At 38.5% G+C, this 27,971-nt stretch overlaps 2 protein-coding genes across 2 annotated transcripts; both read right to left on the bottom strand.

The window, feature by feature from the left end:
- LOC139120951 (uncharacterized) lies at positions 1 to 27,971 on the bottom strand. Its single transcript, XM_070685543.1, has 8 exons — positions 27,440 to 27,971; positions 26,189 to 26,785; positions 25,259 to 25,870; positions 23,880 to 24,491; positions 4,872 to 5,483; positions 3,409 to 4,019; positions 1,988 to 2,599; positions 1 to 1,684 (listed from the first exon to the last, which is right to left on the bottom strand). The coding sequence occupies exons 1-6, from the start codon at positions 27,939 to 27,941 to the stop codon at positions 3,445 to 3,447; spliced, it is 3,510 nt and encodes a 1,169-aa protein (XP_070541644.1). The 5' UTR covers positions 27,942 to 27,971; the 3' UTR covers positions 1 to 1,684; positions 1,988 to 2,599; positions 3,409 to 3,444.
- Positions 12,995 to 15,428, bottom strand: LOC139120973 (neuronal pentraxin-1-like). Its single transcript, XM_070685563.1, has 2 exons — positions 14,936 to 15,428; positions 12,995 to 14,631 (listed from the first exon to the last, which is right to left on the bottom strand). The coding sequence occupies exons 1-2, from the start codon at positions 15,099 to 15,101 to the stop codon at positions 14,018 to 14,020; spliced, it is 780 nt and encodes a 259-aa protein (XP_070541664.1). The 5' UTR covers positions 15,102 to 15,428; the 3' UTR covers positions 12,995 to 14,017.

Raw genomic sequence — 27,971 nt, 5'->3', positions numbered from 1 at the left:
TTATTGCTATATCTTGACATTATTTATTTAACAATTTATGGAGTTTGGGTCTAATTTCCGGGTTCCTTGTAAAGTGTTTGTACAATGATACATAAAAGCACTGATGAACAACATACAGAAAGAAAAAAGAAAAAGAGGATCCATAAAGATCCATTCATTATTGAAATACACTAACGTATGCATGACTTGGAGCAATATTCATATTTTAGTACTGTACATTTCAAGTTCATAGCTCTACAGCTAACACGTTCACATAGTGTGCATACGCCTTGCCTGCTTAAAACATTGCAGCATGGGAACAATGTTGAGAGCAATATGAAACATAATTCATTTTATAGTACTTATTTATTGATATTTCGTCTACATGTTACCACCATAGCGGGTATTGCTCACTACAGAATAACCTGGTTTTTTTAAATATTCATGGAGAAATATAGTTCAATGATCTTGCAGCTTTTGATGTCACCTCGGTTGTTTGTAATGAAAATTTTCCAGAAACAGCAAAGAAAACTTTTTTAAGCTTTTGCTTCCTTATCTCTATAATCAAAAATTTGGTTACAGGAAAAGTAACCACAATTCTACAATTTAAAAATTCAAAGTGGCCACTATATCCTATGTTAAAGCCATAATGAAAGTGAAATTTTACTTTACTCCACAGGATTCAGAATGAGTCAACACGGGCAAAGGGCACGTAAATTGTAAGAATGTTTGAGTCCGAAAAGCTATTTTTGACGCGCACTCTACATATTATGCCAATCTCAAAGTCTCGACTGAAGGCTCAAGGTACCAACTGAATAACCTGGTTAAAAGTTTACCCAGAATTAAGGATGAATAAAATTATCAACAATCCTGATATGATAACCTCTTAGGATAAACAAAACTTTGCTTATATTTTAATTATTGAATTACATTTATACATACCAAGTCCGAAAAGCAAAATAAACCAATCTGACCGTGTTTCATCCCCTGACAGATAATTATCATAACATGATAAATATACTTTAATCTTGATCATTCATTAGCAATGTCCTCTACAATATGAAAGCTACTAAATATTAGCCTGAATGGTTTCAACAAATGTCCCCTATCTCCATGGAAACGTCACCTTCCATATAAAGATCTCCAATATTCCAAGCAAATACATCGCCAACAAGGGAACAATTTCTTTCTAATTCTGAAATTACGTCTGCTGGCAGTACCCCTGACCACATGTTGAAATGTGTTAAGCTACCAACGAGTGCCTGGTTTGTGTCATATCCTCCACCGACAGTGTCCTGTTCCTGGCCTAAAACTAAATAGCCACTGCTTTTCACCCCATTACCGGATTGGAACCCACGACCACTCTTGGTAAGGACGCCATTGTGGTAATATGGCCAGTGACCATCGCCTGACGACCACGTGAAGCACACGTGATGCCATGAACCATCATCGATAGGCGGGGCTTTGATGATTAGCAGGGCGTTGCTGATGTAGACGTGGAAGCCTTCGCCAAGATAGTGGATTAAAAATTCATTGTCGTGTTCAGATGCAGCATAGGACACCAGAGCTGCATTGTGTCCAACCTCGACGATTTTTGCCCAAATGCAAGCAGTCAGACTGGACATCTCAGGTATCAGTTTGGAGACAATTACGTTGGTATTTGGACTCCGCAGTACAACAATCGTGCGATTCGAGATATGCGACACTGGAAGAAAACATATAACAAACTAAGCGAAAATTTAACTTATCGTAATGTCGATTTTGATGACCTTCATAATGAAAGTATTAAAACAACCATGAAAACACCTTCATTCGGAATAATTAATTTACCCCCTTTTATCGATGAAAATAGAGCACTGGAACAATTACAAGCAATCAAATATGAGATTAATTGAGGTTTAGTTGCTAGTTTGTCTTATGTACGAACCTGTGCATTCTGACGGAAATAAGAGTTCATTTATGTGACATAAGGTTAGAATTTCGCTTGAGGACTGAACTTTTCACTTACAGCATACGTCTTCCATCTTCAGAAGAACGTCCCCCTCTATGAAGAGATCACCGATATTCCAAGAAAAGACATCGCCACCAATTGAACAATCTCCGGCAGTTGCAGCAATTTCATCGGCAGTAAGTGATCTGGACCACAAGTTGAATTCTGTTAAACTACCAACCATTGCTTGATTAGTATCATATCTTCCTCCGACAGCGTCCTGTTCCTGTCCCAAGACTAAAAATCCACCACTGCTTATGGGATGCCCATTCTGAAAGTCAGTTCCTTCTTTGCTGATGACGCCATTGTGGTAATATTTCCAGCCGCCATCACTAGCAGACCAAGCGAAGCACACGTGATGCCACGCGCCATCATCAATAGGCGCTGTTCGAATAACTAGCAGGACACCGTCAATGTACACGTGGAAGCCGACGCCATAATAGTGGATTAAAAATTCATTGTCGTGTTCAGAAGTGGCGTAAGACACAAAAGCTGCATCGTGTCCAGTCTCATTTATTTGAACCCAAATGCAAGCAGTCAAAGCAGAGAGTGTGGGAATTGGTTTAGATACAACCACATTGGTACTTACTGAAGTCAGTTTGAGTATTGTCGTATCTGAAATATGAGATACTGAAACAAACACAAAAAGAAACCTTTTAAATGTGTGGCTCAAAAGGCCTAGTATTTGCCTCTCGGTTCTTTTAGAAATTAATTTTGCATTTACAAGTTCTAAAATTACCTCTATTTGACAACACTAGCTGTGTATGTTTTGACATTTCTGCTCTGAGCAGACCCTAAAGTCCAATGGAATTTCCGCCTTACATTTAAACAAGTACCTCCATTGAAACTACTGTGACGTTAAAACAAGATGGCTCCCAAAGTCAATAAACCTCTTTGCAGTGTTGGTCAGTAAATAACGAAGGACCTGTTTATCACATAGCTTTTGCGTTTCTTTCACTGAGTAAATGTACGACATCTAGATTTTGTATAAAGCTACAAATATGTGGCCATATTCTAGGATGCACGCTAAGACACAATATACATTCAAAACAATGATAACTTACTTTTAAAAGTGAAATTAATAGAAATAACACGGAAGAAACTGGCCATTAATATAATAAGATAAAATGACTTCGGAAAATATATATGAATATATTATGACTTGCGGATTTAGGGCCTTGAAATTGGGATTACATTTCAGGTTCCAATATGAGGTAGAATTTATTCACATCGGCAAGAATATGAAAACTGTGCCCGACATTTCAATTTTTTTCCGGAATCCCCCAACAATGTGAATACTTTTTCGCCAAGACATCAACACACCAAATTTCCCAACTATGTTTAAAGATCGTATTTATTACTTTTCAGCTACGTGGAATGCTAAATGCAACAACGTGAACATAGAAAGGTTGGAGTAATTATTAACAGAATATACTTACAACAGACATCTTCAATCTTCATTGAAACATCGCCCTCTATGTAAAGATCACCGATATTCCAATTGAAACATCGCCGCCAATTGAGCAATACCCAGTGACGGTGGCAATTTCATTGTCATTCATTGCTGTTGACCACATATTGAATTCTGTCAGACTACCAACCAGTGCTTGGCTTGTTTGGTAACGTCCTCCTACGGTATCCTGTTCTTGTCCCAACACCAGAAAGCCGCCGCTCCTCATGGCATACCCTGTTTGGTGTCCACTGCCAGCTTTGTTGACAACACCGTCAAGGTAATATTTCCAGCTGCCGTCACTTGAAGACCATGTGATACACACGTGATGCCATGACCTATCATCGATCGGCGATGCTGGAATTACCAGAAGTACATTGCCAATGTACACATGGAAACCAATGCCAAAATAGTGGATGAGAAATTCATTGTCATGTTCTGGCACAGCATAGGAAACTAGGGCTGCGTTGTGTCCATCCTCGTTGATGTTCACCCAAATGCAGCCACTTACAGCAGACAACTCAGGAATCATTTTAGAGACTATTACGTTTGTGCTATCTGTCTTCAATTCCAGGACAGTTCGATCTGAAATGTGAGACACTGAGACACAAAGAATGTTAGGTATCTTCCATATGAAATGTATACATACAGCAAGGCATTAATAATACCAATAATACTTCTAATAACGCCTTTACAAGTAGCATCAGAAGGACTAGCATGTACACCACCATCATCACCACAGCAACAAATACTACGTCATGTCCACTCAAACATTTGGAGTATTCCAACACAGAAGAGCCTACATTATCTTCTTCGAACAAAACGCAGATTATCACCATGGTCATACTTGTCCTCGTCATCCATTCCATCGCAGTGAACATCATTCTGATGTAAATTTACAGTTTCTGCTGTAATTTCAAAGTCAAGTGCACGATACTAGATGGCAGTTAGTTGGTTCCAAATGTCGTAGCAGCATAGCCAGATTCTTACCTCTATAGCGAGATATTATCTAAATTGATTATTCAGGCGAAAGAAAGAGATTAATGTACAAATAAACCGCACCCAGCTATGGTATACCCGAGATTTTGAACAGTTAGCGACATAAAAGCACGAGAGCTAGCAGAGCCTATCAGTCAACTGATGAAAAAAGAGTGGTACTATATCCATTGCTGAAGTTGTGTGTTACTGTTATGTCATAACAGTGCTCTATTCGTGCGACACAGCGAATATAGCAACTATCATGTCGTCTTTTCAAATAAGATCGTTTGCATGTTATAAAATGGAATAGCCGCTATTATATGAATAATTGAATTACGTAAAGTGCTGAATGGCCAAAGGTGAAATCATGAACAAAAGCCAAATCAAAACAAATCTCTCTAGCATTCTCTCAATTACAATTTCTGATTGACAACTGTTACTCAGATGTTTCCAACAAGTAAGAGTTCGACTTACAGCATACGTCTTCACTTCTCTTTGAAACATCGCCCTCAATGACAAGATGGTCAATGTTCCAAGCGAACAAGTCCCCGAAATGAGAACAGTCTCCAACAATATCTGTGATTTCACCATCAACCAGTGCTCTCTCCCACATATTGAATTCCGTCAAACTACCAACAAGTGCTTGATTCTGGTCAAATCGTCCCCCGAGAGAGTCCTGCTCTTGTCCTAAAACTAAAACGCCGCTGCTTTCTATGCCGTAATGGGTCTGATAATCACGGCCAACGCTGCTGACTGCCCCGTTATGATAATACTTCCAGCTGCCATCATTTGAAGACCATGTGATGCACACGTGATGCCATGCCCCATCATTGATTGGCGCTGCTGTGATGACTAGAAGTACATTTCCGACGTACACATGGAAGCCTACGCCAAGATAGTGAATTAGAAATTCATTGTCATGTCCAGATACGGCGTAGGATACCAGTGCGGCATCGTGTCCAGCCTCTTCGATTTTCACCCAAATGCAAGCAGTAACAGCGACCAACTCAGGAATTGGTTTGGAGACAACTATGTTTGTGTTTACCGTTTTCAGCTCGAGGATTACTCTGTTTGCGAATTGTGATTCTGCGAATAAAACCAACAAAACAATAAAATGACTCACAGAGGTTGAACAAGAGTCCTATCCGAAAAATGATACCTCATAAGATACCAATGCCCGTTACTGTCTACCTGTCAAGAAATCGTCGTAAAATTTGTTCAAATTTTCTGATTTTCATAATTACAAGGAATCACCTTCCTAAGAACCAGGCTTGTCATACTTTTGTGATACAAGTCTTTGCTTTTCTGTCAATATAGATAATGCTCTGGTAATTTCGATTATAAGGCAACATTTGATGCTTGAAACTTACCGCAAACGTCTTCTGTTTCAGAGAAACATCGCCTTCTATTTGAAGATTAGCAATATTCCATGCGAATACATCACCAAAGGTTGAACAATCTCCTACCACTCTTTGAATCTCATCCCCACTAAGCATTCGAGACCACATGTTGAATTTTGTCAAACTACCGACCAGTGCCTGGTTTGTATCGTATCGACCACCTACAGCGTCCTGTTCTTGTCCCAATACCATCACACCCCATTAGCTATAGTATAGCCAATATGTTGAGCTGTGCCAGCTTTATTGACGACCCCATTGTGGTAATACTTCCAGCTGCCATCATGTGAAGACCAAGTGATGCAGACGTGATGCCATGACCCATCGTCAATGGGCAATTCTGCGATGAACAACAGTTTGTTTCCAATATACACATGGACGCTAACGCCAAGGTAGTGGATCAGAAATTCATTGTCATGTCCAAATATAGCGTAAGAAACTAGAGCTGCGTTGTGTCCAGCCTCGTTGATTTTGACCCAAATGCAAGCAGATATCGCAGTAAACTCGGGAAAGACTTGAGAGACCATTACATTCGTGTTAGTGGTCTTCAGTTTAAGAACAGTTTGATCTGAAATGCGAGACGCTGACAGACAAAGAATGTTATGTAAACGACATGCAATGAATGAATAGCATGTTTACAGCAACAATAAGCAACAATGATGCCATTTCAAGGACCATCAAAACGCCAATCACTCCCCTACTTTATCGTGTTTATGCAAACATTTATTCAACTTTAATGTGGCAGCATAATTTGTCATCTCTGAACGCAAGTGAGGATTCCACCGCCATAATACGCCATAGCAATAAATGAATTTGTCATTATTTCAGCTGAATTGACCGTCTGCGCAGTTTTTTCAAAGTAGGTGGACAATACAGCGCCTACTTTATGACACACGATTGCGTTTACAAAAACTCAGAACTTGTAATAGTGACGTCATGAGTAGTTTGTGTGTATCATTAGTTGGATATTAATTTTTAGAATCTATATATCATCATGGTCACAGTTGTTCTTACGTATGTTATTATCAGCAGATATTTCAAAATAAACTCTAGTTTTAAGGTTTTTTTTCTAAAAAGCTTAAAAAAGCCTGAAAGGCAAATTACATTTCTCTAGTTCATGGCCGTATGTTATCCATATTCGTCATTCTTATGGAGAATTCGAATGAAGATCGATGAGAAGTATTATTACAAACAGGGCTAATATATGAATAAGCACATTACCAGTTACATCGCTCTATGGCTCAGAGGGAAAAACGCAAAGCTAGTATATGCTATGTCTGCCTAGTATCTCTTAATTGGAGTAATTGAATGGCAAACAAAATGGCTACGAACTTTTCTCATTCTACTTACAGCATACGTCTTCACTCCTCTGTGAAACATCACCCTCAATGACGAGATGATCAATGTTCCAAGCGAACAGGTTTCCCGAAACAGAACAGTCTCTAACGACATCTGCAATCTCACCATCAGTTAACACTCTTTCCCACATGTTGAATTCTGTCAAACTACCAACAAGAGCTTGATTCGGGTCATACCGTCCTCCGAGGGCGTCCTGCTCTTGTCCTAAAACTAAAACGCCGCTGCTTTCTATTTCATAATGGGTCTGATAATCTCGGCCTGCGCTCTTGACACCCCGTTATGATAAAACTTCCAGATGCCGTCCTTTGAAGACCATGTGATACACACGTGATGCCATGCGCCATCATTGATTTGTTTTGTTGTAACGACTAGAAGTACATTTCCGACGTATACGTGGAAGCCAGCACCAAGGTAATGGATTAGGAATTCATTGTCATGTCCAGATACGGCGTATGACACCAGTGCCGCATCGTGTCCAGTCTCATTGATTTTCACCCAAATGCAAGCAGTCACAGCGACAAGTTCAGGAATTGGCTTAGAGACTACTATATTCGTATTTGTTGTTTTAAGTTCAACAATGGCTCTGTTCACGATAGGTGTTTCTGAAAGAGCAAAGAGCGGTCGTGTAACTTATGGAGGTCGATAACGTTACCGAATACCGCTTTTTGAATATTAGAATCACAATACACAAATTACACAATATGTAAAACCACTCATACATTCAAAGTTACCTTTCAGCAATCCTTAGAGACAGCTTGCCATGTTTATATTATATAAAACGAGAGTTGAATTTCCCAGTACTTTGATAGGTAGTTAACTTCATATGCCTTTTAAAGCTGTCGTGTACATGCAGAGGGCTGCTGAAATAACCAGGCCTGATATCTGATCATTTATAAAGCAAATTTGATGTATGAGACTTACCGCAAACGTCTTTGGTTTTCAAAGAAACATCGCCCTCTATATGCAGATTAGAAATATTCCATGCTAACATATTACCGGTGATTGAACAATCTCCTATTATTGATTTGATTTCATCTCCATCAAGCACCCTTGACCACATGTGGAATTGTGTCAAACTACCAACAAGTGCCTGGTTTGCATCGAATCGACCACCTACAATGTCCTGTTCTTGTCCCAACACCATTACACCACCACTTGCTATCGTGTATCCCGTATGATAAGCTGCTCCAGCTTGATAGAGAACACCATTATGGTAATACTTCAAGCTGCCATCATGTGAAGACCACGTGATGCACACGTGATGCCAAGCACCGTCATCAAGAGGTGGTGAAGGAACGGCCAGCATTTTATTGCCAATGAAAAATGTGAAGCCGATGCTATAATAGTAGATTAGAAATTCATTATCATGTCCAGGTATAGCGTAGGACAAAAATGCTGCGTTGTGTCCAGACTCAGTAATTTTCACCCAAATGCAAGCAGTTAGTGCAGATAGTTCAGGAATTGGTTGAGATACGGTCACAATTGTTTCGGTCGTCTCAAATTCGAGGATTGTCAAATCTGCAACAGGGAAGCAACATAAAACTGTGAAGTACTCATTAACCAAACATTGTTCCAAATCTCTGTCACGTTTCATCAATGTTCTTCACGAGGGATGCGTCATTCGGCACACACACACACACACACACACACACACACACACACACACACACACACACACACACACACACACACACACATATATATATATATATATATATATATATATATATATATATATATATTATATATATATATATATATATGAGGATACATTGTATACATTTTGTGTATATATACATATATATAAATATGTATATATACAAATGAGAAAAAGCGGCGTAAGATAAAATAAATGTTCTATCTCTTTCACAAAGAGTAAGGAGACAAATATGGAGACAAAAAAGCATTGCACGATTGTAAATGCCGATCGATGTCTTTTTCTTTAGTACAATTGGCTCTAACCTTTCGTCCACTAACCCTTTGATGTGTGGCTCCACCCTCCCTATTGGAAACAATAATAGCTATAAAAGATATTTATAATACGCCTATTCTCGTTGACCTTTACGCGCAGGGCGGGATTTTGATAAGAATTTAGAGACAGGATAAATTGGTGAAACGAAAAACAGCTTGATACACTAAAGTAGTGTTGTGAAAGTACTACATTGAGTGCACTGCACTATTATCTGTGAAAATTAATTAACTTACCATCACTCTGACTCGTCTGACTTGTTCCTGTTATAATGGCTATCTGTTCCTGTAGATGGTTGATTTCTGAGTCTCTGTCTTTCAGCTGTTGTACAAGACTTGAAATCTGTTCAGTAAACGAATCATACATGGTGTACACGGTATTTTGCAGATTTTGGACGATTTCATTCTGATGATAGATCAGATCATGATTGCTCGTCTTTTCTTTCCGCAAAGCTCTCATTTCCGCCCACACATCAACTATTTCGATTCAAGTCGTTCGACGTCGGCTATAACGTCGCCAAACTCGACCAGCGTCTTGTTAAGATCAGGGCAGGTGCCATCTCCGTCAACGTTGAACGTAAACACATAAGCGCAGACGTCGGATCTGTGACAGTAATTGTCACCAGTGACACATTCCTCACTTTGGATTAATCCCGGTTGAGCATGACTGACAATCCAACCACAAAACAAAAACGTTGTGACTGCAGTCGTAAACAACGAGCGAGCTGTCTTCGCCATCTTAGCGATTGTGTTGTGACATGTCCTTGGCTACTGATTTACAGCACGATAACTTTACCTGTACCAGTGAATAGGTTAATATTGATATCAGATAGTGCGTAATCTTTATTAAGGTAATATGCACCTCGAAAGTGAAAGACTTAAACTTTTGCTCTAACTTTCCTCAAGGAATCTTTCAATCATTCTCTTTCAAAATCAAGAATAAAAATAGGGGGTCACCGTGCAAATTTTTGTACTAGAGAAACAAATAACCCAAGATTTACCGATACTAGAAATTCAAAATGGCCGCCATCCCTGTGTTAACTATATGGCGAAAAATAAAAATTTTCGAATTTCAAAAAACTAAGCCGGTGAAAAGTTTTCTTTCACCAAGAGCTTTACAATGAACCCCCACATGTGGTATATCAGAAGAGAATTGTAAAAGTTTGAGAGTCCGAATGTCTGTCCCCGAGGTGCGTTCTACCTTAAGGTAAAATGTGCCTCTGGGACATACATTCGGACTCTCAGACTTAAACGATACCTTTTTGGCCTATACCACTTGTTGGGGCTCATTGTGCAGCACATGGAAGAAAAGAAGTCTTATTTTTGTTCAAATTGGAAATTTTATTCTCCCCATAGGATTAACACAGGGATGGTGGCCATTTTGAATTTCATGTATCAGTAAACATTAGACAAATTGTTACTCTGGTATCGGATTTTTGCACAGTGACTCCTGATTTTTGTTCTTGATTTCGAAGGAGAGTGGTTTTACCTTTTCTTGAGGGAAGTTTGGGCAAAAGTTTGTCTTTCAATTTTTGAGGCGCGAACTACCTTAAGGGGTCATGCCAAGATTTATATTGTTTACACGTGTTATCTTTCAAGGTCTTTCTAATAAATCTGATTGTAGCGAAACAATGCATAGAACGTTTGGGCCGCGGGGGCCTTCGGCCGGACACCGACCTCAACTGTAACCTTACATTTTAAAGGACTATATAACCAAGCAAATAACCGAACAAAGAAAATGCTAATCTCGCACTTATTGTGTTAAAAGGTGCAGCTCATAACTAAAAAAAAAGGATAACCGTTTTGAGTTCAGATGAAATTATTTTTTTGAAAATGAACTAAATACTCATAATAATAATAATAATAATAATAATAATAATATAATAATAATAATAATATAATAATAATAATAACCCCAAACCATTCACAAAAGTCCCGTATATTAAAGAATCAGGCAAGCTCTATCCTTTCGTATATAATTTTAATCAAAATACTAGACTTTTGTACAAAATTTGCACAAATAGACCAATTCCGAAGTGAGTGGCATAAAAGTCAGACGTTAGGTTCCTTAGATATTATTTCCACTTTACGATTATACGTCAAAACCCTTCTCAAAAGATTGCCGACTGATGTCCATTAGAAATACATTTTTCATTCAATGCTCTAGGATATGGTTTATAAAATATAATGCGGCAGCAAATTATCAGAGGCTTGTTTAAATATATAAACAGATAAATAAATGATGTAAGTGTTGATACAGCAGCTAATCGCACTCCACAGGAGTTAATGTTGTAAATGACATCCGAATTTTTTCAAGATCATATTTAAGTAAAACGGTTTCACGTAAAGTAAAAATTAGTTTGAAAATAAACCCTGTCATCAACATTAAATGCCCAGTTTTTGTTTCAACGTAGAGAGCTATTGTTTGCCATTAATTAATATCTTATATGAAAACTTCTATAACACTAGGTTCCCTGAAGCATAGGTGCCCTGTATATTTTATCAGAGTTTGGGGTGCTCGTCACCGTGCAAACAAAAATGGTCATTGGAAAAGAAACAAAACGACAGCTGTAATCAAAGTGGCCGCTATTCTTGTGTTAAAAAATATTCAATTATTCAACTTTGTCACTAACCATATGCAATCGTTCGGCAACGAGAAACACTCTATCAGTACAGAACTGCCAAAAGTTGTATGGAATTTAAAAGGCAAAAACCAGGTCTTTGACGTCTCGTGATCAATTATTGACAAATTAAAGCATCGAGCTACTCTAACATAAGTAAGCGATGAAATCTTTATATATCAGAAAAGCTGCACATTATCAATGTTGAGAAATCTACGCTGTTAAACAAACTCTCTGAGTTGGTTTCATAATGTCGCTACCAAAAGAAATATAATTTATCAAATTTTAACACCATCTTCAAATACAATTGTACGTCCCAAACATATAACAGAGAGTAAGTTTATATATATATATATATATATATATATATATATATATATATATATATATATATATATATATATATATAGTATACCAAGCGGAAGTCGTTACATCGGACACAAAACAAACTTACATCGGACTATGTGATACAACATTTAAATTTAGATATAGAAACCATATTTGCTCGTTCAAAAACCAACTCTATAAAAATGCAACTGAGTTAAGTAAATATATTTTGAATTTAAAAGACCAGAACATTGAGTATGAAACAAATGGAGAAAGGTAAAACAAGCTAAGCCATACGCCAATACCAACAAGAAGTGCTACTTGTGTTTGTGGGAAAAGTTTTTTATCATATGTAGACCAACCATGGCAACGCTCAACAAAAGAAATGAGCTAATTTCGTGCTGCAGGCACTCTAAAAGATTTCTGCTATCCCACATAAATTAAACACGTATACGCGCGCGTAAATACGCGCATCACGATATGTTCCATTCAGAATGCCTTTGTTCTATTTTCTCATTACTCTAGAATGTATTGGTTTGTATTTGGCAGTTGCCTGATGACTGCATCGCAAGATGCACGAAACTCTGAGTAGCGAATAAATGTTTTAATCTAATAATCCAGCTCCGGACTTTCATCTATATATTATATATATATATTATATATATATAAACTTACTCTCTGTTATATATATATATATATATAATATATATATATATATATATATAATATATATATATATATATATATATACCTTCAAACATTTTACATGCGACAACTTGATCATCAGTTGGACAAATCAAACCGATTGAATACTTTAGCATGTTTGAAGAGGTACCGTCAGTGTCATGTGTACATTCACACAAGTTTTCCATTCAAGAAATGGCTAAAAAGCCAATCACACAGGATTGAAAACAATTCAAGTCAGTTCAATATATTGACATTATTTATTTAACAATTAATGGAATTTGAGTCTAATTTTCGGGTTCATTGTAAAGGGTTTGTACATGGAAACATAAAAGTACTGATGAACAATATACAGGAATAAAAAAGAGTCATAAACATTCATTATTCAAATACATCAATGTATCCATCACTTGTAGAAATATTCATGTTTTAGTAATGCAAAGCTCAAGCGCAGTGCTCTACAGCTAACATGTTCACATAGCGTGCACACGCCTTGCCTGCTCAAAACTTTGCAGCATGGGAACAGTGTTGAGAGCAATTTTGAAAGACAATTCATTTTATAGTACGTATTTATTGATTTATCGTCTACATGTTACCAGCATAGAGGGTAAGGCCAACTGGAAAATAACCTGGGTGTGGATATTCATGACGGAATATGGCTGAATAATCTTGCAGCTTTTGATGACACCTTGGTTATTTGTAATGACAACATTGCAGAAACGGTAAAGAAAATTTTTAAGCTTTTGCTTGTCTGTCTCTGTAATCAAAATTTGGGGTTAGAGGAAAAAATAACCCTTAATTCTACGATTTAAAAATTCGAAGTGGCCACTATGTCCTATGTTAAAGCCATTATAAAAGTGGAATTTTACTTTACTTCACAGGATCGAGGATGAGTGCACACAAGCAAAGGGCACGTAAATTGTAAAACATGAAGTCGGAAAAGCTATCTTGGAGTTAATCTCAAAGTCTCGACTGAAAGTATAAGGTACCAACTAAATAACCTGGCTAAAAGTATACCCAGAATTAAGGATGAATCAAATTATCAATAATCCTGGTATAATAACATTTGAGTATAGAGGAAAAAAGTTGCTTATTATTTAATTAGATTTGCTCACCAAGTTCGAAGAGAAAAAGAAACCGATTTGATTGTGTTTTATCCGCTGCCAGATAATTAGTACAACATGACAAATATACTTTAATCTTGATCATTCATTAGTAATGTCCTCTACAATATGAAAAAACTAAAGATTAGCCTGAATGGCTTTCAACAAATGTCTCCTATCTCCATGGAAACGTCACCTTCCATATAAAGATCTCCAATATTCCAAGCAAATACATCGCCAACAAGGGAACAATTTCTTTCTAATTCTGAAATTACGTCTGCTGGAAGTACCCTTGACCACATGTTGAAATGTGTTAAGCTACCAACGAGTGCCTGGTTTGTGTCATATCCTCCACCGACAGTGTCCTGTTCCTGGCCTAAAACTAAATAGCCACTGCTTTTCACCCCATTACCGGATTGGAACCCACGACCACTCTTGGTAAGGACGCCATTGTGGTAATATTGCCAGTGACCATCGCCTGACGACCACGTGAAGCACACGTGATGCCATGCACCATCATCGATAGGCGGGGCTTTGATGATTAGCAGGGCGTTGCTGATGTAGACGTGGAAGCCTTCGCCAAGATAGTGGATTAAAAATTCATTGTCGTGTTCAGATGCAGCATAGGACACCAGAGCTGCATTGTGTCCAACCTCGACGATTTTTGCCCAAATGCAAGCAGTCAGACTGGACATCTCAGGTATCAGTTCGGAGACAATTACGTTGGTATTCGGACTCCGCAGTACAACGATCGTGCGATTAGAGATATGCGACACTGGAAGAAAAAGTATAACAAATTAGGCGAAAAATTTAACTTATCGTAATGTCGATTTTGATGACCTTAATAACGAGACCGTGAAAAGCGACCATGAAAATACCTTCATTCGGAATAATTAATTACCCGTTTTATCGTGGGAATAGAGCACTGGAACAATTACAAGACATCAAATATGAGGTTTAGTTGAGATTTAGTTGCTGGTTTGTCTGATGTACGAACCTGTGCCTTATGAAGGATATAAGAGTTCATTTTATGTGACATTAGGGTGCAATTTCGCTAGAGGACTGAACTTTTCACTTACAGCATACGTCTTCTATCTTCAGAAGAACGTCCCCCTCTATGAAGAGATCACCGATATTCCAAGAAAAGACATCGCCACCAATTGAACAATCTCCGGCAGTTGCAGCAATTTCATCGGCAGTAAGTGATCTGGACCACAAGTTGAATTCTGTTAAACTACCAACCATTGCTTGATTAGTATCATATCTTCCTCCGACAGCGTCCTGTTCCTGTCCCAAGATTAAAAATCCACCACTGCTTATGGCATGCCAAGTCTGAAAGTCACTTCCTTCTTTGCTGATGACGCCATTGTGATAATATTTCCAACCGCCATCACTAGAAGACCACGTGACGCACACGTGATGCCATGCTCCATCATCGATAGGCGCTGTTCGAATAACTAGCAGGACACCGTCAATGTACACGTGGAAACCGACGCCATAATAGTGGATTAAAAATTCATTGTCGTGTTCAGATGTGGCGTAAGACACAAAAGCTGCATCGTGTCCAGTCTCATTTATTTGAACCCAAAGGCAAGCAGGTCAAAGCAGAGAGTGTGGGAATTGGTTTAGATACAACCACATTGGTACTAACTGAAGTCAGTTTGAGTATTGTCGTATCTGAAATATGAGATACTGAAACAAACACAAAAGAAACCTTTTAAATGTGTGGCTCAAAAGGCCTAGTATTTGCCTCTCTTTTCTTTTAGAAATTAATTTTGCATTACAAGTTCTAAAATTACATCTATTTGACAACACTAGCTGTGTATGTTTTGACATTTCTGCTCTGAGCAGACCCTAAAGTCCAATGGAAATTCCGCCTTACATTTAAACAAGTACCTCCATTGAAACTACTGTGACGTTATAACAAGATGGCTCCCAAAGTCAATAAACCTCTTTGCAGTGTTGGTCAGTAAATACCGAAGGACCTGTTTATCACATAGCTTTTGCGTTTCTTTCACTGAGTAAATGTACGACATCTAGATTTTGTATAAAGCTACAATATGTGGCCATATTCTAGATGCACGCTAAGACACAATATACATTCAAAACAATGATAACTTACTTTTAAAAGTGGAATTAATAGAAATAACATGGAAGAAACTGGCCATTAATATAATAAGATAAAATGACTTCGGAAAATATATATGAATATATTATGACTTGCGGATTTAGGGCCTTGAAATTGGGATTACATTTCAGGTTCCAATATGAGGTAGAATTTATTCACATCGGCAAGAATATGAAAACTGTGCCCGACATTTCAATTTTTTTCCGGAATCCCCCAACAATGTGAATACTTTTTCGCCAAGACATCAACACACCAAATTTCCCAACTATGTTTAAAGATCGTATTTATTACTTTTCAGCTACGTGGAATGCTAAACGCAACAACGTGAACATAGAAAGGTTGGAGTAATTATTAACAGAATATACTTACAACAGATATCTTCAATCTTCATTGAAACATCGCCCTCTATGTAAAGATCACCGATATTCCAATTGAAAACATCGCCGCCAATTGAGCAATACCCAGTGACGGTGGCAATTTTATTGTCATTCATTGCTGTTGACCACATATTGAATTCTGTGAGACTACCAACCAGTGCTTGGCTTGCTTGGTAACGTCCTCCTACGGTATCCTGTTCTTGTCCCAACACAAGAAAGCCGCCGCTCCTTATGGCATACCCTGTTTGATGTCCACTGCCAGCTTTGTTGACAACACCGTCGAGGTAATATTTCCAGCTGCCGTCACTTGAAGACCATGTGATACACACGTGATGCCATGACCTATCATCGATCGGCGATGCTGGAATAACCAGAAGTACATTGCCAATGTACACATGGAAACCAATGCCAAAATAGTGGATGAGAAATTCATTGTCATGTTCTGGCACAGCATAGGAAACTAGGGCTGCGTTGTGTCCATCCTCGTTGATGTTCACCCAAATGCAGGCACTTACAGCAGACAACTCAGGAATCATTTTAGAGACTATTACGTTTGTGCTATTTCACATTTATTTCACATTAAAGGATTTCCCATTTACATACTCAAACAGGGTAAAGACTCCTATAAGGTTGTAATCTACCATGGGGTCCGACATAAAGAATAAAATATTCAAGTTTTAAACGTGAAAATAACTATAGAAAATCAAATAAAAAATAAAATCAGTACAAGTAAAATGTAAGAGCAGTGACTACAGGTAGAAACATACATAAAAAAACTGCTAAAATGCGAATAGTCTATCTGTTTACATTGTCTCTGATGTAAGAGTTCAACTGGATTTGAAATTATTCATGTTCGTACTGCATCTAACCACATCAGGCAGAGAATTCCAAGCTCGAGCTGCACGCATGGCAAAAGTCCTTTGACCCGTTTCAGTACGAAGTCGAGGCAGTAATAATTTACAAGTTGAGGCTCCTCGTGTTTGATAAGCATGAACGTCATTCAGAGTAACAATTTTTTCGATAAGATAACTTGGAGCAGTATTGCTGAAACATTTGTACACCATGATACAAGTAAAGTAAAAAATACGTTGTCTAACAGATAGCACATTGAACCTTTCAAAAAGTACTTCAGTTGGGGTATCAAAATCAGCATTAAGTATCACTCTTAAGGCACGCTTCTGCATTTTATAAACCTTATCTATATTTTTAGAAGTCGTATTTCCCCAAACAATAGAGCAGTAATCAATGGCAGATTGAATCAAACCGTATATAAAACTTTTCTAAGGTGCAAAGGAATGAAATTACACAGGTGCATAATTAGTCCCACTCTCCGACTCAAAGTAAGACACAAATTATCAATATGTTTGTCCCATGAAATAAAACTGTCTAATGTTAGTCCTAGTATCTTTTCAGAGGAGACACATGAAATTTGTTTGTCATTAATAGAGATGTCTAATTGTTCACCAGAAATATTAGCGTCTTTTATTTTTTGACGAGATCCGACTAACATGGCTTTCGTTTTGCCCTCATTTATGATCATTCCATTACTACGAATCCAGTTATTTGACGACATTACATCATTTTGAAGGGATTCATTAACATGCGGAACAGAAATACCAGAGGTAAGAAGGGTCTGGTCATCAGCGTACATATCAAGTTGTGAATTATGCAAAGTAAATGGTAAATCATTGATAAAAATAGTAAATAGTAGTGGTCCCAACAATGATCCCTGAGGCACACCTACAGTCACCTTTTGAATATTCGAAATTTTACCCATGTAAGTAACTACTTGAGAACGATTTGATAAAAACGATTTAAACCAGTTTAACCCATTAATTTCTAGTCCATATAAAGATAACTTTTTAAGAAGGGTTTGGTGATTAACTAGATCAAATGCTTTTGACAAATCCAAAATAGAATACCAGAAATTTGACCATTGTCAATATTTTTTAACAGTTCGTCACACATTCTTAATAAAGCTGTTTGACAGGAATGGTGTCTTCTAAATCCAGATTGTGTCTTATGAAGTAAATCCTTACTAGACAAAAACTCATAAAAGCTACAATGTACATGTCTTTCAATAACTTTAGAAATAGCAGGTAAAATTGAAATCGGTCTATAGTTGGACATTTCGGTGACACAGCCAGAACCTTTATAAATAGGAACAACTCTTGCACATTTTAAAATATCAGGGACGACTGCACTGTCAATACTTAAATTTAACACCTTTGTCAACGAATCTGAAATTACCGAAGCACCTATGCGCAGTAGTTTTGCGCTTACATTATCGGTGCCCGTAGATTTACAATCTGATAAAGCTTTCTTTACAAAGTCAACAGAAAGAGTAGGAATTGCGAATGAAGATCCGTCAAGTTTCTCATCGAGATACTCCGTCAAGAAAGAAAAGTCGGGATTGTCATCGACAGAAACGTTGAGTTTTTTAGGAATGCTAGAAAAATAATTGTTGAAAGCATTAGCAAGCACAGTGGAATCAGTAACAAGAGTGCCATTAACCTCCATCGGAGTGTGTTTTTGTTCCCTGGGTTTCGTGATATTATTATAAATATTCCACACTGCTTTACAATTTGAACCATTATCATTAAGCTCTTTGATAAAGTAGTCCTTTTTAGCTTTGTCGATCAAATGAACTACTTTATTTCTAGCAAGTCTATAAAGACCAAGTTTAGTAATGTCCCCTTTAGCTTGATTTAACAAAGCATCCCTCTCATGCATAGCATTCAAAATGTACTGATTCATCCATGCTGGCTGTTTTCTATGTTTCACACGCTTTTCAATATAAGGAGCATGTATATCACAAATCTTATTGAAAATAGTAACCCAAAGTCTGGTAGCAACATTTACATTACTCGTGAGATTAATTAAAAACCATGGCGCATGAGCTAAGTCATCAAGAAAAGAGTCTTGTTTAAAATGCGTCAGTGAGCGAAATTTAACAGACAAATGAGAGGAAACACGTGTAAAATTTGAGTTCTTTTTGCGGACGCAAATAATAGGGTAGTGATCAGACATACCAATCCCAGGAATTTGAACGTTAGCGATATTTTCATTGTTAGAGACATAGATGTGATCAATACAAGTTTTCGAAACGGGCCTTGTTGTTTCGGAGATTATTTGATCCAAATTCATATTACGTAGGGACTGATAAATATAATGATTTTGACCATCAGGAGCAGACAAATCAACATTGAAATCACCTAAGATAATAAGCTCTTTGCCCGTGTAAAAACCTTTTTCCAAATTCAATTCAATCTGTACATCAACATCATGAGAAGTGTTTGGAGGTCTGTATACACCAGCAATTAAAAAAGAACTACATTTTGGGGGTTTAATTTCTAGCCACATAATTTCTAAATTGTCAGATTCTAAATCATATCTTCTCGTGTAAATAATATTGTGTCGAATATACGCTAATAAACCACCACCTCCTTTTCCAACTCTATCTTTTCTTTCACATACAAGCCCCGGAAAAGTGAAAGTGTCTGTTAAAACAGCTGAAGTAAGAAATGATTCTGCTAAAAACAATACATCGGTGGTTATTCTTGTATCGGCGTTTATGTAATAAGCAATCTGATCTAATTTATTCGATAAATGCTGAATGTTCCAGTAGCCAAACCTCAGTCCTTTGTTGACCGATTTACTTGCTATCACGGTGTCAGAATCAGTGCGTACGGCATTATCTTCCTCGCCTGCGATCTAATGACTTCGAGAATACATGCGGTTGCAGTGCTGTGCCTTGTGTCCCCAGTCACCACATGTCCAACACTGCAATGCTGAACCATGCCTGCATACTCTTTGGATGTGCCCAGTTTCACCACAGTAGTAACATCTCACAGCTGGTTGGCGGTTCAACTGGTTTCGACGACCACGGTTATCAAAATGCCGAGGATTCAAGTTCATGTTCATAGTTTCGAGACGCCTATACACATTTACTGACCGTTGGACTCGCGTCTTTCTTTTCGTATAACAGTAGTTGGTAAGCTTTGCGTTTTCAAGTAGTTTGTCACAGCCAGTAAAAGTTAAATGGACCCCGTCACGAAGGAGTAGAGACGGGTCGACTGAGCCATCGCGTAATCGAAATTGTGCATCGTTGTCAACAAATACAACACGAGAATCAGCATCTCTGCACTTGGTAGCCAATTCGCGATTAATTAGGTCAATTTTCGGTAACAAGTCAGGATCAGACGGGTCTATCCTAGGGCAGATACTAAGGACTGTAATGTTACCTGTGGTCATCTTCTTTGCTTGCTCAAGTAGTTGGCTGTAGTCATCTAGAACTGCTTCCTTAGATTTACTGGTGGAGCTGCAATCGTTCCCGCCAATTTTAAGAAAGATCTCCTTAATGGATTCTCACATGAATATTCAGTAGCGATAAAGTGCGACAGATGCGAAATTGTAGCACCTGGCAGGGTCTTTACAACAAGTTCATTAGATTTTCTCGAAAAATTGCGTAGTAAAGAGTCTCCAATGAACAAAATCTTCATGTCATTGTTATGCTGATCATTGGATTTTTCAGTTGGTGGTGGACCTGGTACAGGTGGTCGTGTGGAAGGTGACTGGTTGGTATTCATAGATTCACAACCTGAATGCTGCGAAGGTTGACCGGGGGTCGCAACATTAGTTTCATAGACCGTGTGTTGCGTCTTGCGCAACTCTTCAAGTTGTCGTATCAGTACTGCACACTCACTTTCCAAATCATGGCATTTCACTTGCAAACGTTCATTCTCAGTTGTTTTTAAAGTAAGTTGGGAAATCAGATCTGTATTAACTGCTTGAAGTGCTGATAATTCAACGCGAATTTTGGATTGATCATTAATCATTTGATCAACAGTACTTTTTACATCCCTTACCACATTTGTCAAGAGTCGGCAGTCAGGGCACGGCCAGAAATATCTTTGTGTTTCCTCATCAGTAGTATTTACACACTCCAAGTGATACCAAATAAAACACAGACTGCATCTTACAATTTCATTTTCGTTTTTTCGGCCGTGTTTACAATTGGGAGTGCATAAAGCAGCAGGTTCTGAATCTTTGGCTTGATTTGTAGTTTGATTGGTATCTTTGCGCTTCGCAGTCTTTGTGGTCTTTTTGTTACGGGTATTATTTGTAGCAGGCAATGTTGAATTGACTGAGTATCGTTGACCTGTTTAACGAGTGTTTCTTGTTCAAGATCATCTAGTCGACTCTTCGCGCGGTTGTTGAGCGCATTCCCAATGTAGTGGCATTTAGATTTGATTTCGTCGAGCGAGAGCCTCGGCAATAGATTTGCATTTTTTCTTCCATTCTCTAACATATGGCCATTTACTGAAATTTTTCAGCTCTTGGATGTTCAGTTCTAAGATTTCTGCGATGAAAGATTGTTTCAGAGCAGTTTCGATCTCCGAGACGTCGACTGAACTCGTGGATTTTGCTGCCATTATCGACAATGTTCAGAACCAGAAGGAGAACAATGGCGTAGTACAAAAGACAGCTTGACACGCAGACCGGAGACTGAGTCAGAGTCAACACACACAAATAAACTTGTCTTCCAGCGTCCGATATAAAAAAAAAACTTGTATTAAAAGTCACCTGAAAGGAGTCTTGAAGTGTTTATACCGATGCTGGTACGATGATAGTGATAAATACTGTCTGTAGAATTAAAAATGGAGAATTTTCTTGAGAGAAGATACAGCACGTTGTTCACTCTTCGGAGCGCCCTCAATCAAGCTATCTGTCTTCAATTCCAGGACAGTTCGATCTGAAATGTGAGACACTGAGACACAAAGAATGTTAGGTATCTTCCATATGAAATGTATACATACAGCAAGGCATTAATAATACCAATAATACTTCTAATAAGGCCTTTACAAGTAGCATCAGAAGGACTAGCATGTACACCACCATCATCACCACAGCAACAAATACTACGTCATTTCCACTCAAACATTTGGAGTATTCCAACACAGAAGAGCCTAGATTATCGTCTTCGAACAAAAACGCAGATTATCACCATGGTCATACTTGTCCCCATCATCCATTCCATCGCAGTGAACATCATTCTGATGTAAATTTACAGTTTCTGCTGTAATTTCAAAGTCAAGTGCACGATACTAGATGGCAGTTAGTTGGTTCCAAATGTCGTAGCAGCATAGCCAGATTCTTACCTCTATAGCGAGATATTATCTAAATTGATTATTCAGGCGAAAGAAAGAGATTAATGTACAAATAAACCGCACCCAGCTATGGTATACCCGAGATTTTGAACAGTTAGCGACATAAAAGTACGAGAGCTAGCAGAGCCTATCAGTCAACTGATGAAAAAAGAGTGGTACTATATCCATTGCTGAAGTTGTGTGTTACTGTTATGTCATAACAGTGCTCTATTCGTGCCACACAGCGAATATAGCAACTATCATGACGTCTTTTCCAATAAGATCGTTTGCATGTTATAATATGGAATACCCGCTATTATATGAATAATTGAATTACGTAAAGTGCTGAATGGCCAAAGGAGAATCATGAACAAAAGCCAAATCATACAAATCTCTCTAGCATTCTCTCAATTACAATTTCTGATTGACAACTGTTACTCAGATGTTTCCAACAAGTAAGAGTTCGACTTACAGCATACGTCTTCACTTCTCTTTGAAACATCGCCCTCAATGACAAGATGGTCAATGTTCCAAGCGAACAAGTCCCCGAAATGAGAACAGTCTCCAACAATATCTGTGATTTCACCATCAACCAGTGCTCTCTCCCCACATATTGAATTCTGCCAAACTACCAACAAGTGCTTGATTTTGGTCAAATCGTCCCCCGACGGTGTCCTGCTCTTGTCCTAAAACTAGAACGCCGCTACTTTCTATGCGGTAATGGGTCTGGTAATCACGGCCAACGCTGCTGACTGCCCCGTTATGATAATACTTCCAGCTGCCATCATTTGAAGACCATGTGATGCACACGTGATGCCAAGCCCCATCATGTGATTGGCGCTGCTGTGATGACTAGAAGTACGTTTCCGACGTACACATGGAAGCCTACGCCAAGGTAGTGAATTAGAAATTCATTGTCATGTCCAGATACGGCGTAAGATACCAGTGCGGCATCGTGTCCAGCCTCTTCGATTTTCACCCAAATGCAAGCAGTAACAGCGACCAACTCAGGAATTGGTTTGGAGACAACTATGTTTGTGTTTACCGTTTTCAGCTCGAGAATGACTCTGTTTGCGAATTGTGATTCTGCGAATAAAACCAACAAAACAATAAAATGACTCACAGAGGTTGAACAAGAGTCCTATCCGAAAAATGATACCTCATAAGATACCAATGCCCGTTACTGTCTACCTGTCAAGAAATCGTCGTAAAATTTGTTCAAATTTTCTGATTTTCATAATTACAAGGAATCACCTTCCTAAGAACCAGGCTTGTCATACTTTTGTGATATAAGCTTTGCTTTTATGTCTGTATAGTCAATGCTCTGGTAATTTCGATTATAAGGCAACATTTGATGCTTGAAACTTACCGCAAACGTCTTCTGTTTCAAGAGAAACATCGCCCTCTATTTGAAGATTAGCAATATTCCATGCGAATACATCACCAAAGGTTGAACAATCTCCTACCACTCTTTGAATCTCAGCCCCACTAAGCATTCGAGACCACATGTTGAATTTTGTCAAACTACCGACCAGTGCCTGGTTTGTATCGTATCGACCACCTACAGCGTCCTGTTCTTGTCCCAATACCATCACACCCCCATTAGCTATAGTATAGCCAATATGATGAGCTGTGCCAGCTTTATTGACGACCCCATTGTGGTAATACTTCCAGCTGCCATCATGTGAAGACCAAGTGATGCAGACATGATGCCATGACCCATCGTCAATGGGCAATTCTGCGATGAACAACAGTTTGTTTCCAATATACACATGGACGCTAACGCCAAGGTAGTGGATCAGAAATTCATTGTCATGTCCAAATATAGCGTAAGAAACTAGAGCTGCGTTGTGTCCAGCCTCGTTGATTTTGACCCAAATGCAAGCAGATATCGCAGTAAACTCGGGAAAGACTTGAGAGACCATTACATTCGTGTTAGTGGTCTTCAGTTTAAGAACAGTTTGATCTGAAATGCGAGACGCTGACAGACAAAGAATGTTATGTAAACGACATGCAATGAATGAATAGCATGTTTACAGCAACAATAAGCAACAATGACGCCATTTCAAGGACCATCTAAACGCAATCACTCCCCTACTTTATCGTGTTTATGCAAACGTTTATTCAACTTCAATGCGGCAGCTTATTTGTCATCTCTGAACGCAAGGGAGGATTCCACCGCCATAATACGCCATAGCAATAAATGAATTTGTCATTATTTCAGCTGAATTGACTGTCTGCGCAGTTTTTTCAAAGTAGGTGGACAATACAGCGCCTACTTTATGACACACGATTGCGTTTACAAAAACTTCAGAACTTGTAATAGTGACGTCATGAGTAGTTTGTGTGTATCATTAGTTGGATATTAATTTTTAGAATCTATATATCATCATGGTCACAGTTTGTTCTTACGTATGTTATTATCAGCAGATATTTCAAAATAAACTCTAGTTTTAAGGTTTTTTTTCTAAAAGCTTAAAAAAGCCTGAAAGGCAAATTACATTTCTCTAGTTCATGGCCGTATGTTATCCATATTCGTCATTCTTATGGAGAATTCGAATGAAGATCGATGAGAAGTATTATTACAAACAGGGCTAATATATGAATAAGCACATTACCAGTTACATCGCTCTATGGCTCAGAGGGAAAATACACAAATCTAGTATGTGCTATGTCTGCCTAGTATCTCTTAATTGGAGTAATTGAATGGCAAACAAAATGGCTACGAACTTTTCTCATTCTACTTACAGCATACGTCTTCACTCCTCTGTGAAACATCACCCTCAATGACGAGATGATCAATGTTCCAAGCGAACAGGTTTCCCGAAACAGAACAGTCTCTAACGACATCTGCAATCTCACCATCAGTTAACACTCTTTCCCACATGTTGAATTCTGTCAAACTACCAACAAGAGCTTGATTCGGGTCATACCGTCCTCCGAGGGCGTCCTGCTCTTGTCCTAAAACTAAAACGCCGCCTCTTTCTATGTGATAATGGGTCTGATAATCTCGGCCAGCGCTCTTGACAACCCCATTATGATAAAACTTCCAGATGCCGTCCTTTGAAGACCATGTGATACACACGTGATGCCATGCGCCATCATTGATTTGTTTTGTTGTAACGACTAGAAGTACATTTCCGACGTATACGTGGAAGCCGGCACCAAGGTAATGGATTAGGAATTCATTGTCATGTCCAGATACGGCGTATGACACCAGAGCCGCATCGTGTCCAGTCTCATTGATTTTCACCCAAATGCAAGCAGTCACAGCGACAAGTTCAGGAATAGGCTTAGAGACTACTATATTCGTAGTTATCGTTTTAAGTTCAACAATGGCTCTGTTCACGATAGGTGTTTCTGAAAGAGCAAAGAGCGGTCGTGTAACTTATAGAGGTCGATAACGTTACCGAATACCGCTTTTTGAATATTAGAATCACAATACACAATTACACAATATGTAAAACCACTCATACATTCAAAGGTACCTTTCAGCAATCCTTAGAGACAGCTGGCCATGTTTATATTATATAAAACGAGAGTTGAATTTCCCAGTACTTTGATAGGTAGTTAACTTCATATGCCTTTTAAAGCTGTCGTGTACATGCAGAGGGCTGCTGAAATAACCAGGCCTGATATCTGATCATTTGTAAAGCAATTTTGATGTATGAGACTTACCGCAAACGTCTTTGGTTTTCAAAGAAACATCGCCCTCTATATGCAGATTAGAAATATTCCATGCTAACATATTACCGGTGATTGAACAATCTCCTATTATTGATTTGATTTCATCTCCATCAAGCACCCTTGACCACATGTGGAATTGTGTCAAACTACCAACAAGTGCCTGGTTTGCATCGAATCGACCACCTACAATGTCCTGTTCTTGTCCCAACACCATTACACCACCACTTGCTATCGTGTATCCCGTATGATAAGCTGCTCCAGCTTGATAGAGAACACCATTATGATAATACTTCAAGCTGCCATCATGTGAAGACCACGTGATGCACACGTGATGCCAAGCACCGTCATCAAGAGGTGGTGAAGGAACGGCCAGCATTTTATTGCCAATGAAAAATGTGAAGCCGATGCTATAATAGTAGATTAGAAATTCATTATCATGTCCAGGTATAGCGTAGGACACAAATGCTGCGTCGTGTCCAGACTCGGTAATTTTCACCCAAATGCAAGCAGTTAGTGCAGATAGTTCAGGAATTGGTTGAGATACGGTCACAATTGTTTCGGTCGTCTCAAATTCGAGGATTGTCAAATCTGCAACAGGGAAGCAACATAAAACTGTGAAGTACTCATTAACTAAACATTGTTCCAAATCTCTGTCACGGTTCATCAATGTTCTTCACGAGGGATGCGTCATTCGGCACACACACACACACACACACACACACACACACACACACACACACACACACACACATATATATATATATATATATATAATATATATATATATATATATATATATATATGAGGGTACATTGTATACATTTTGTGTATATATACATATATATAAATATGTAGATATACAAAAAAAAAGCGGGCGTAAGATAAAAATAAATGTTCTGTCTGTTTCAAAAGAGTAAGGAGACAAATATGGAGACAAAAAAGCATTGCACGATTGTAAATGCCGATCGATGTGTTTTCTTTAGTACAATTGGCTCTAACCTTTCGTCCACTAACCCTTTGATGTGTGGCTCCACCCACCCTATTGGAAACAATAATAGCGATAAAAGATATTTATAATACGCCTATTCTCGTTGACCTCTACGCGCAGGGCGGGATTTTGATAAGAATTTAGAGACAGCATAAATTGGTGAAAAGAAAAACAGCTTGATACACTAAAGTAGTGTTGTGAAAGTACTACATTGAGTGCACTGAACTATTATCTGTGAAAATTAATTAACTTACCATCACTTTGACTCGTCTGACTTGTTCCTGTTATAATGGTTATCTGTTCCTGTAGATGGTTGATTTCTGAGTCTCTGTCTTTCAGCTGTTGTACAAGACTTGAAATCTGTTCAGTAAACGAATCATACATGGTGTACACGGTATTTTGCAGATTTTGGACGATTTCATTCTGATGATAGATCAGATCATGGTTGCTCGTCTTTTCTTTCCGCAAAGCTCTCATTTCCGCCCACACATCAACTATTTTCGATTCAAGTCGTTCGACATCGGCTATAACGTCGCCAAACTCGACCAGCGTCTTGTTAAGGTCAGGGCAGGTGCCATCTCCGTCAACGTTGAACGTAAACACATAAGCGCAGACGTCAGATCTGTGACAATAATTATCACCAGAGACACATTCCTCACTTCGGATCAATCCCGGTTGAGCGAGGCCGACAATCCAACCACAAAACAAAAAAGTTGTGACTGCAGTCGAAAACAACCAGGGAGCGGTCTTCGCCATCTTAGCGATTGTGATGTGACATGTCCTTGG

The sequence above is a fragment of the Ptychodera flava genome, chromosome 2 (assembly GCF_041260155.1).
Source record: "Ptychodera flava strain L36383 chromosome 2, AS_Pfla_20210202, whole genome shotgun sequence".
Taxonomy (NCBI): Eukaryota; Metazoa; Hemichordata; class Enteropneusta; family Ptychoderidae; genus Ptychodera; species Ptychodera flava.
This window is presented reverse-complemented; position numbering and strand designations above follow the sequence as displayed.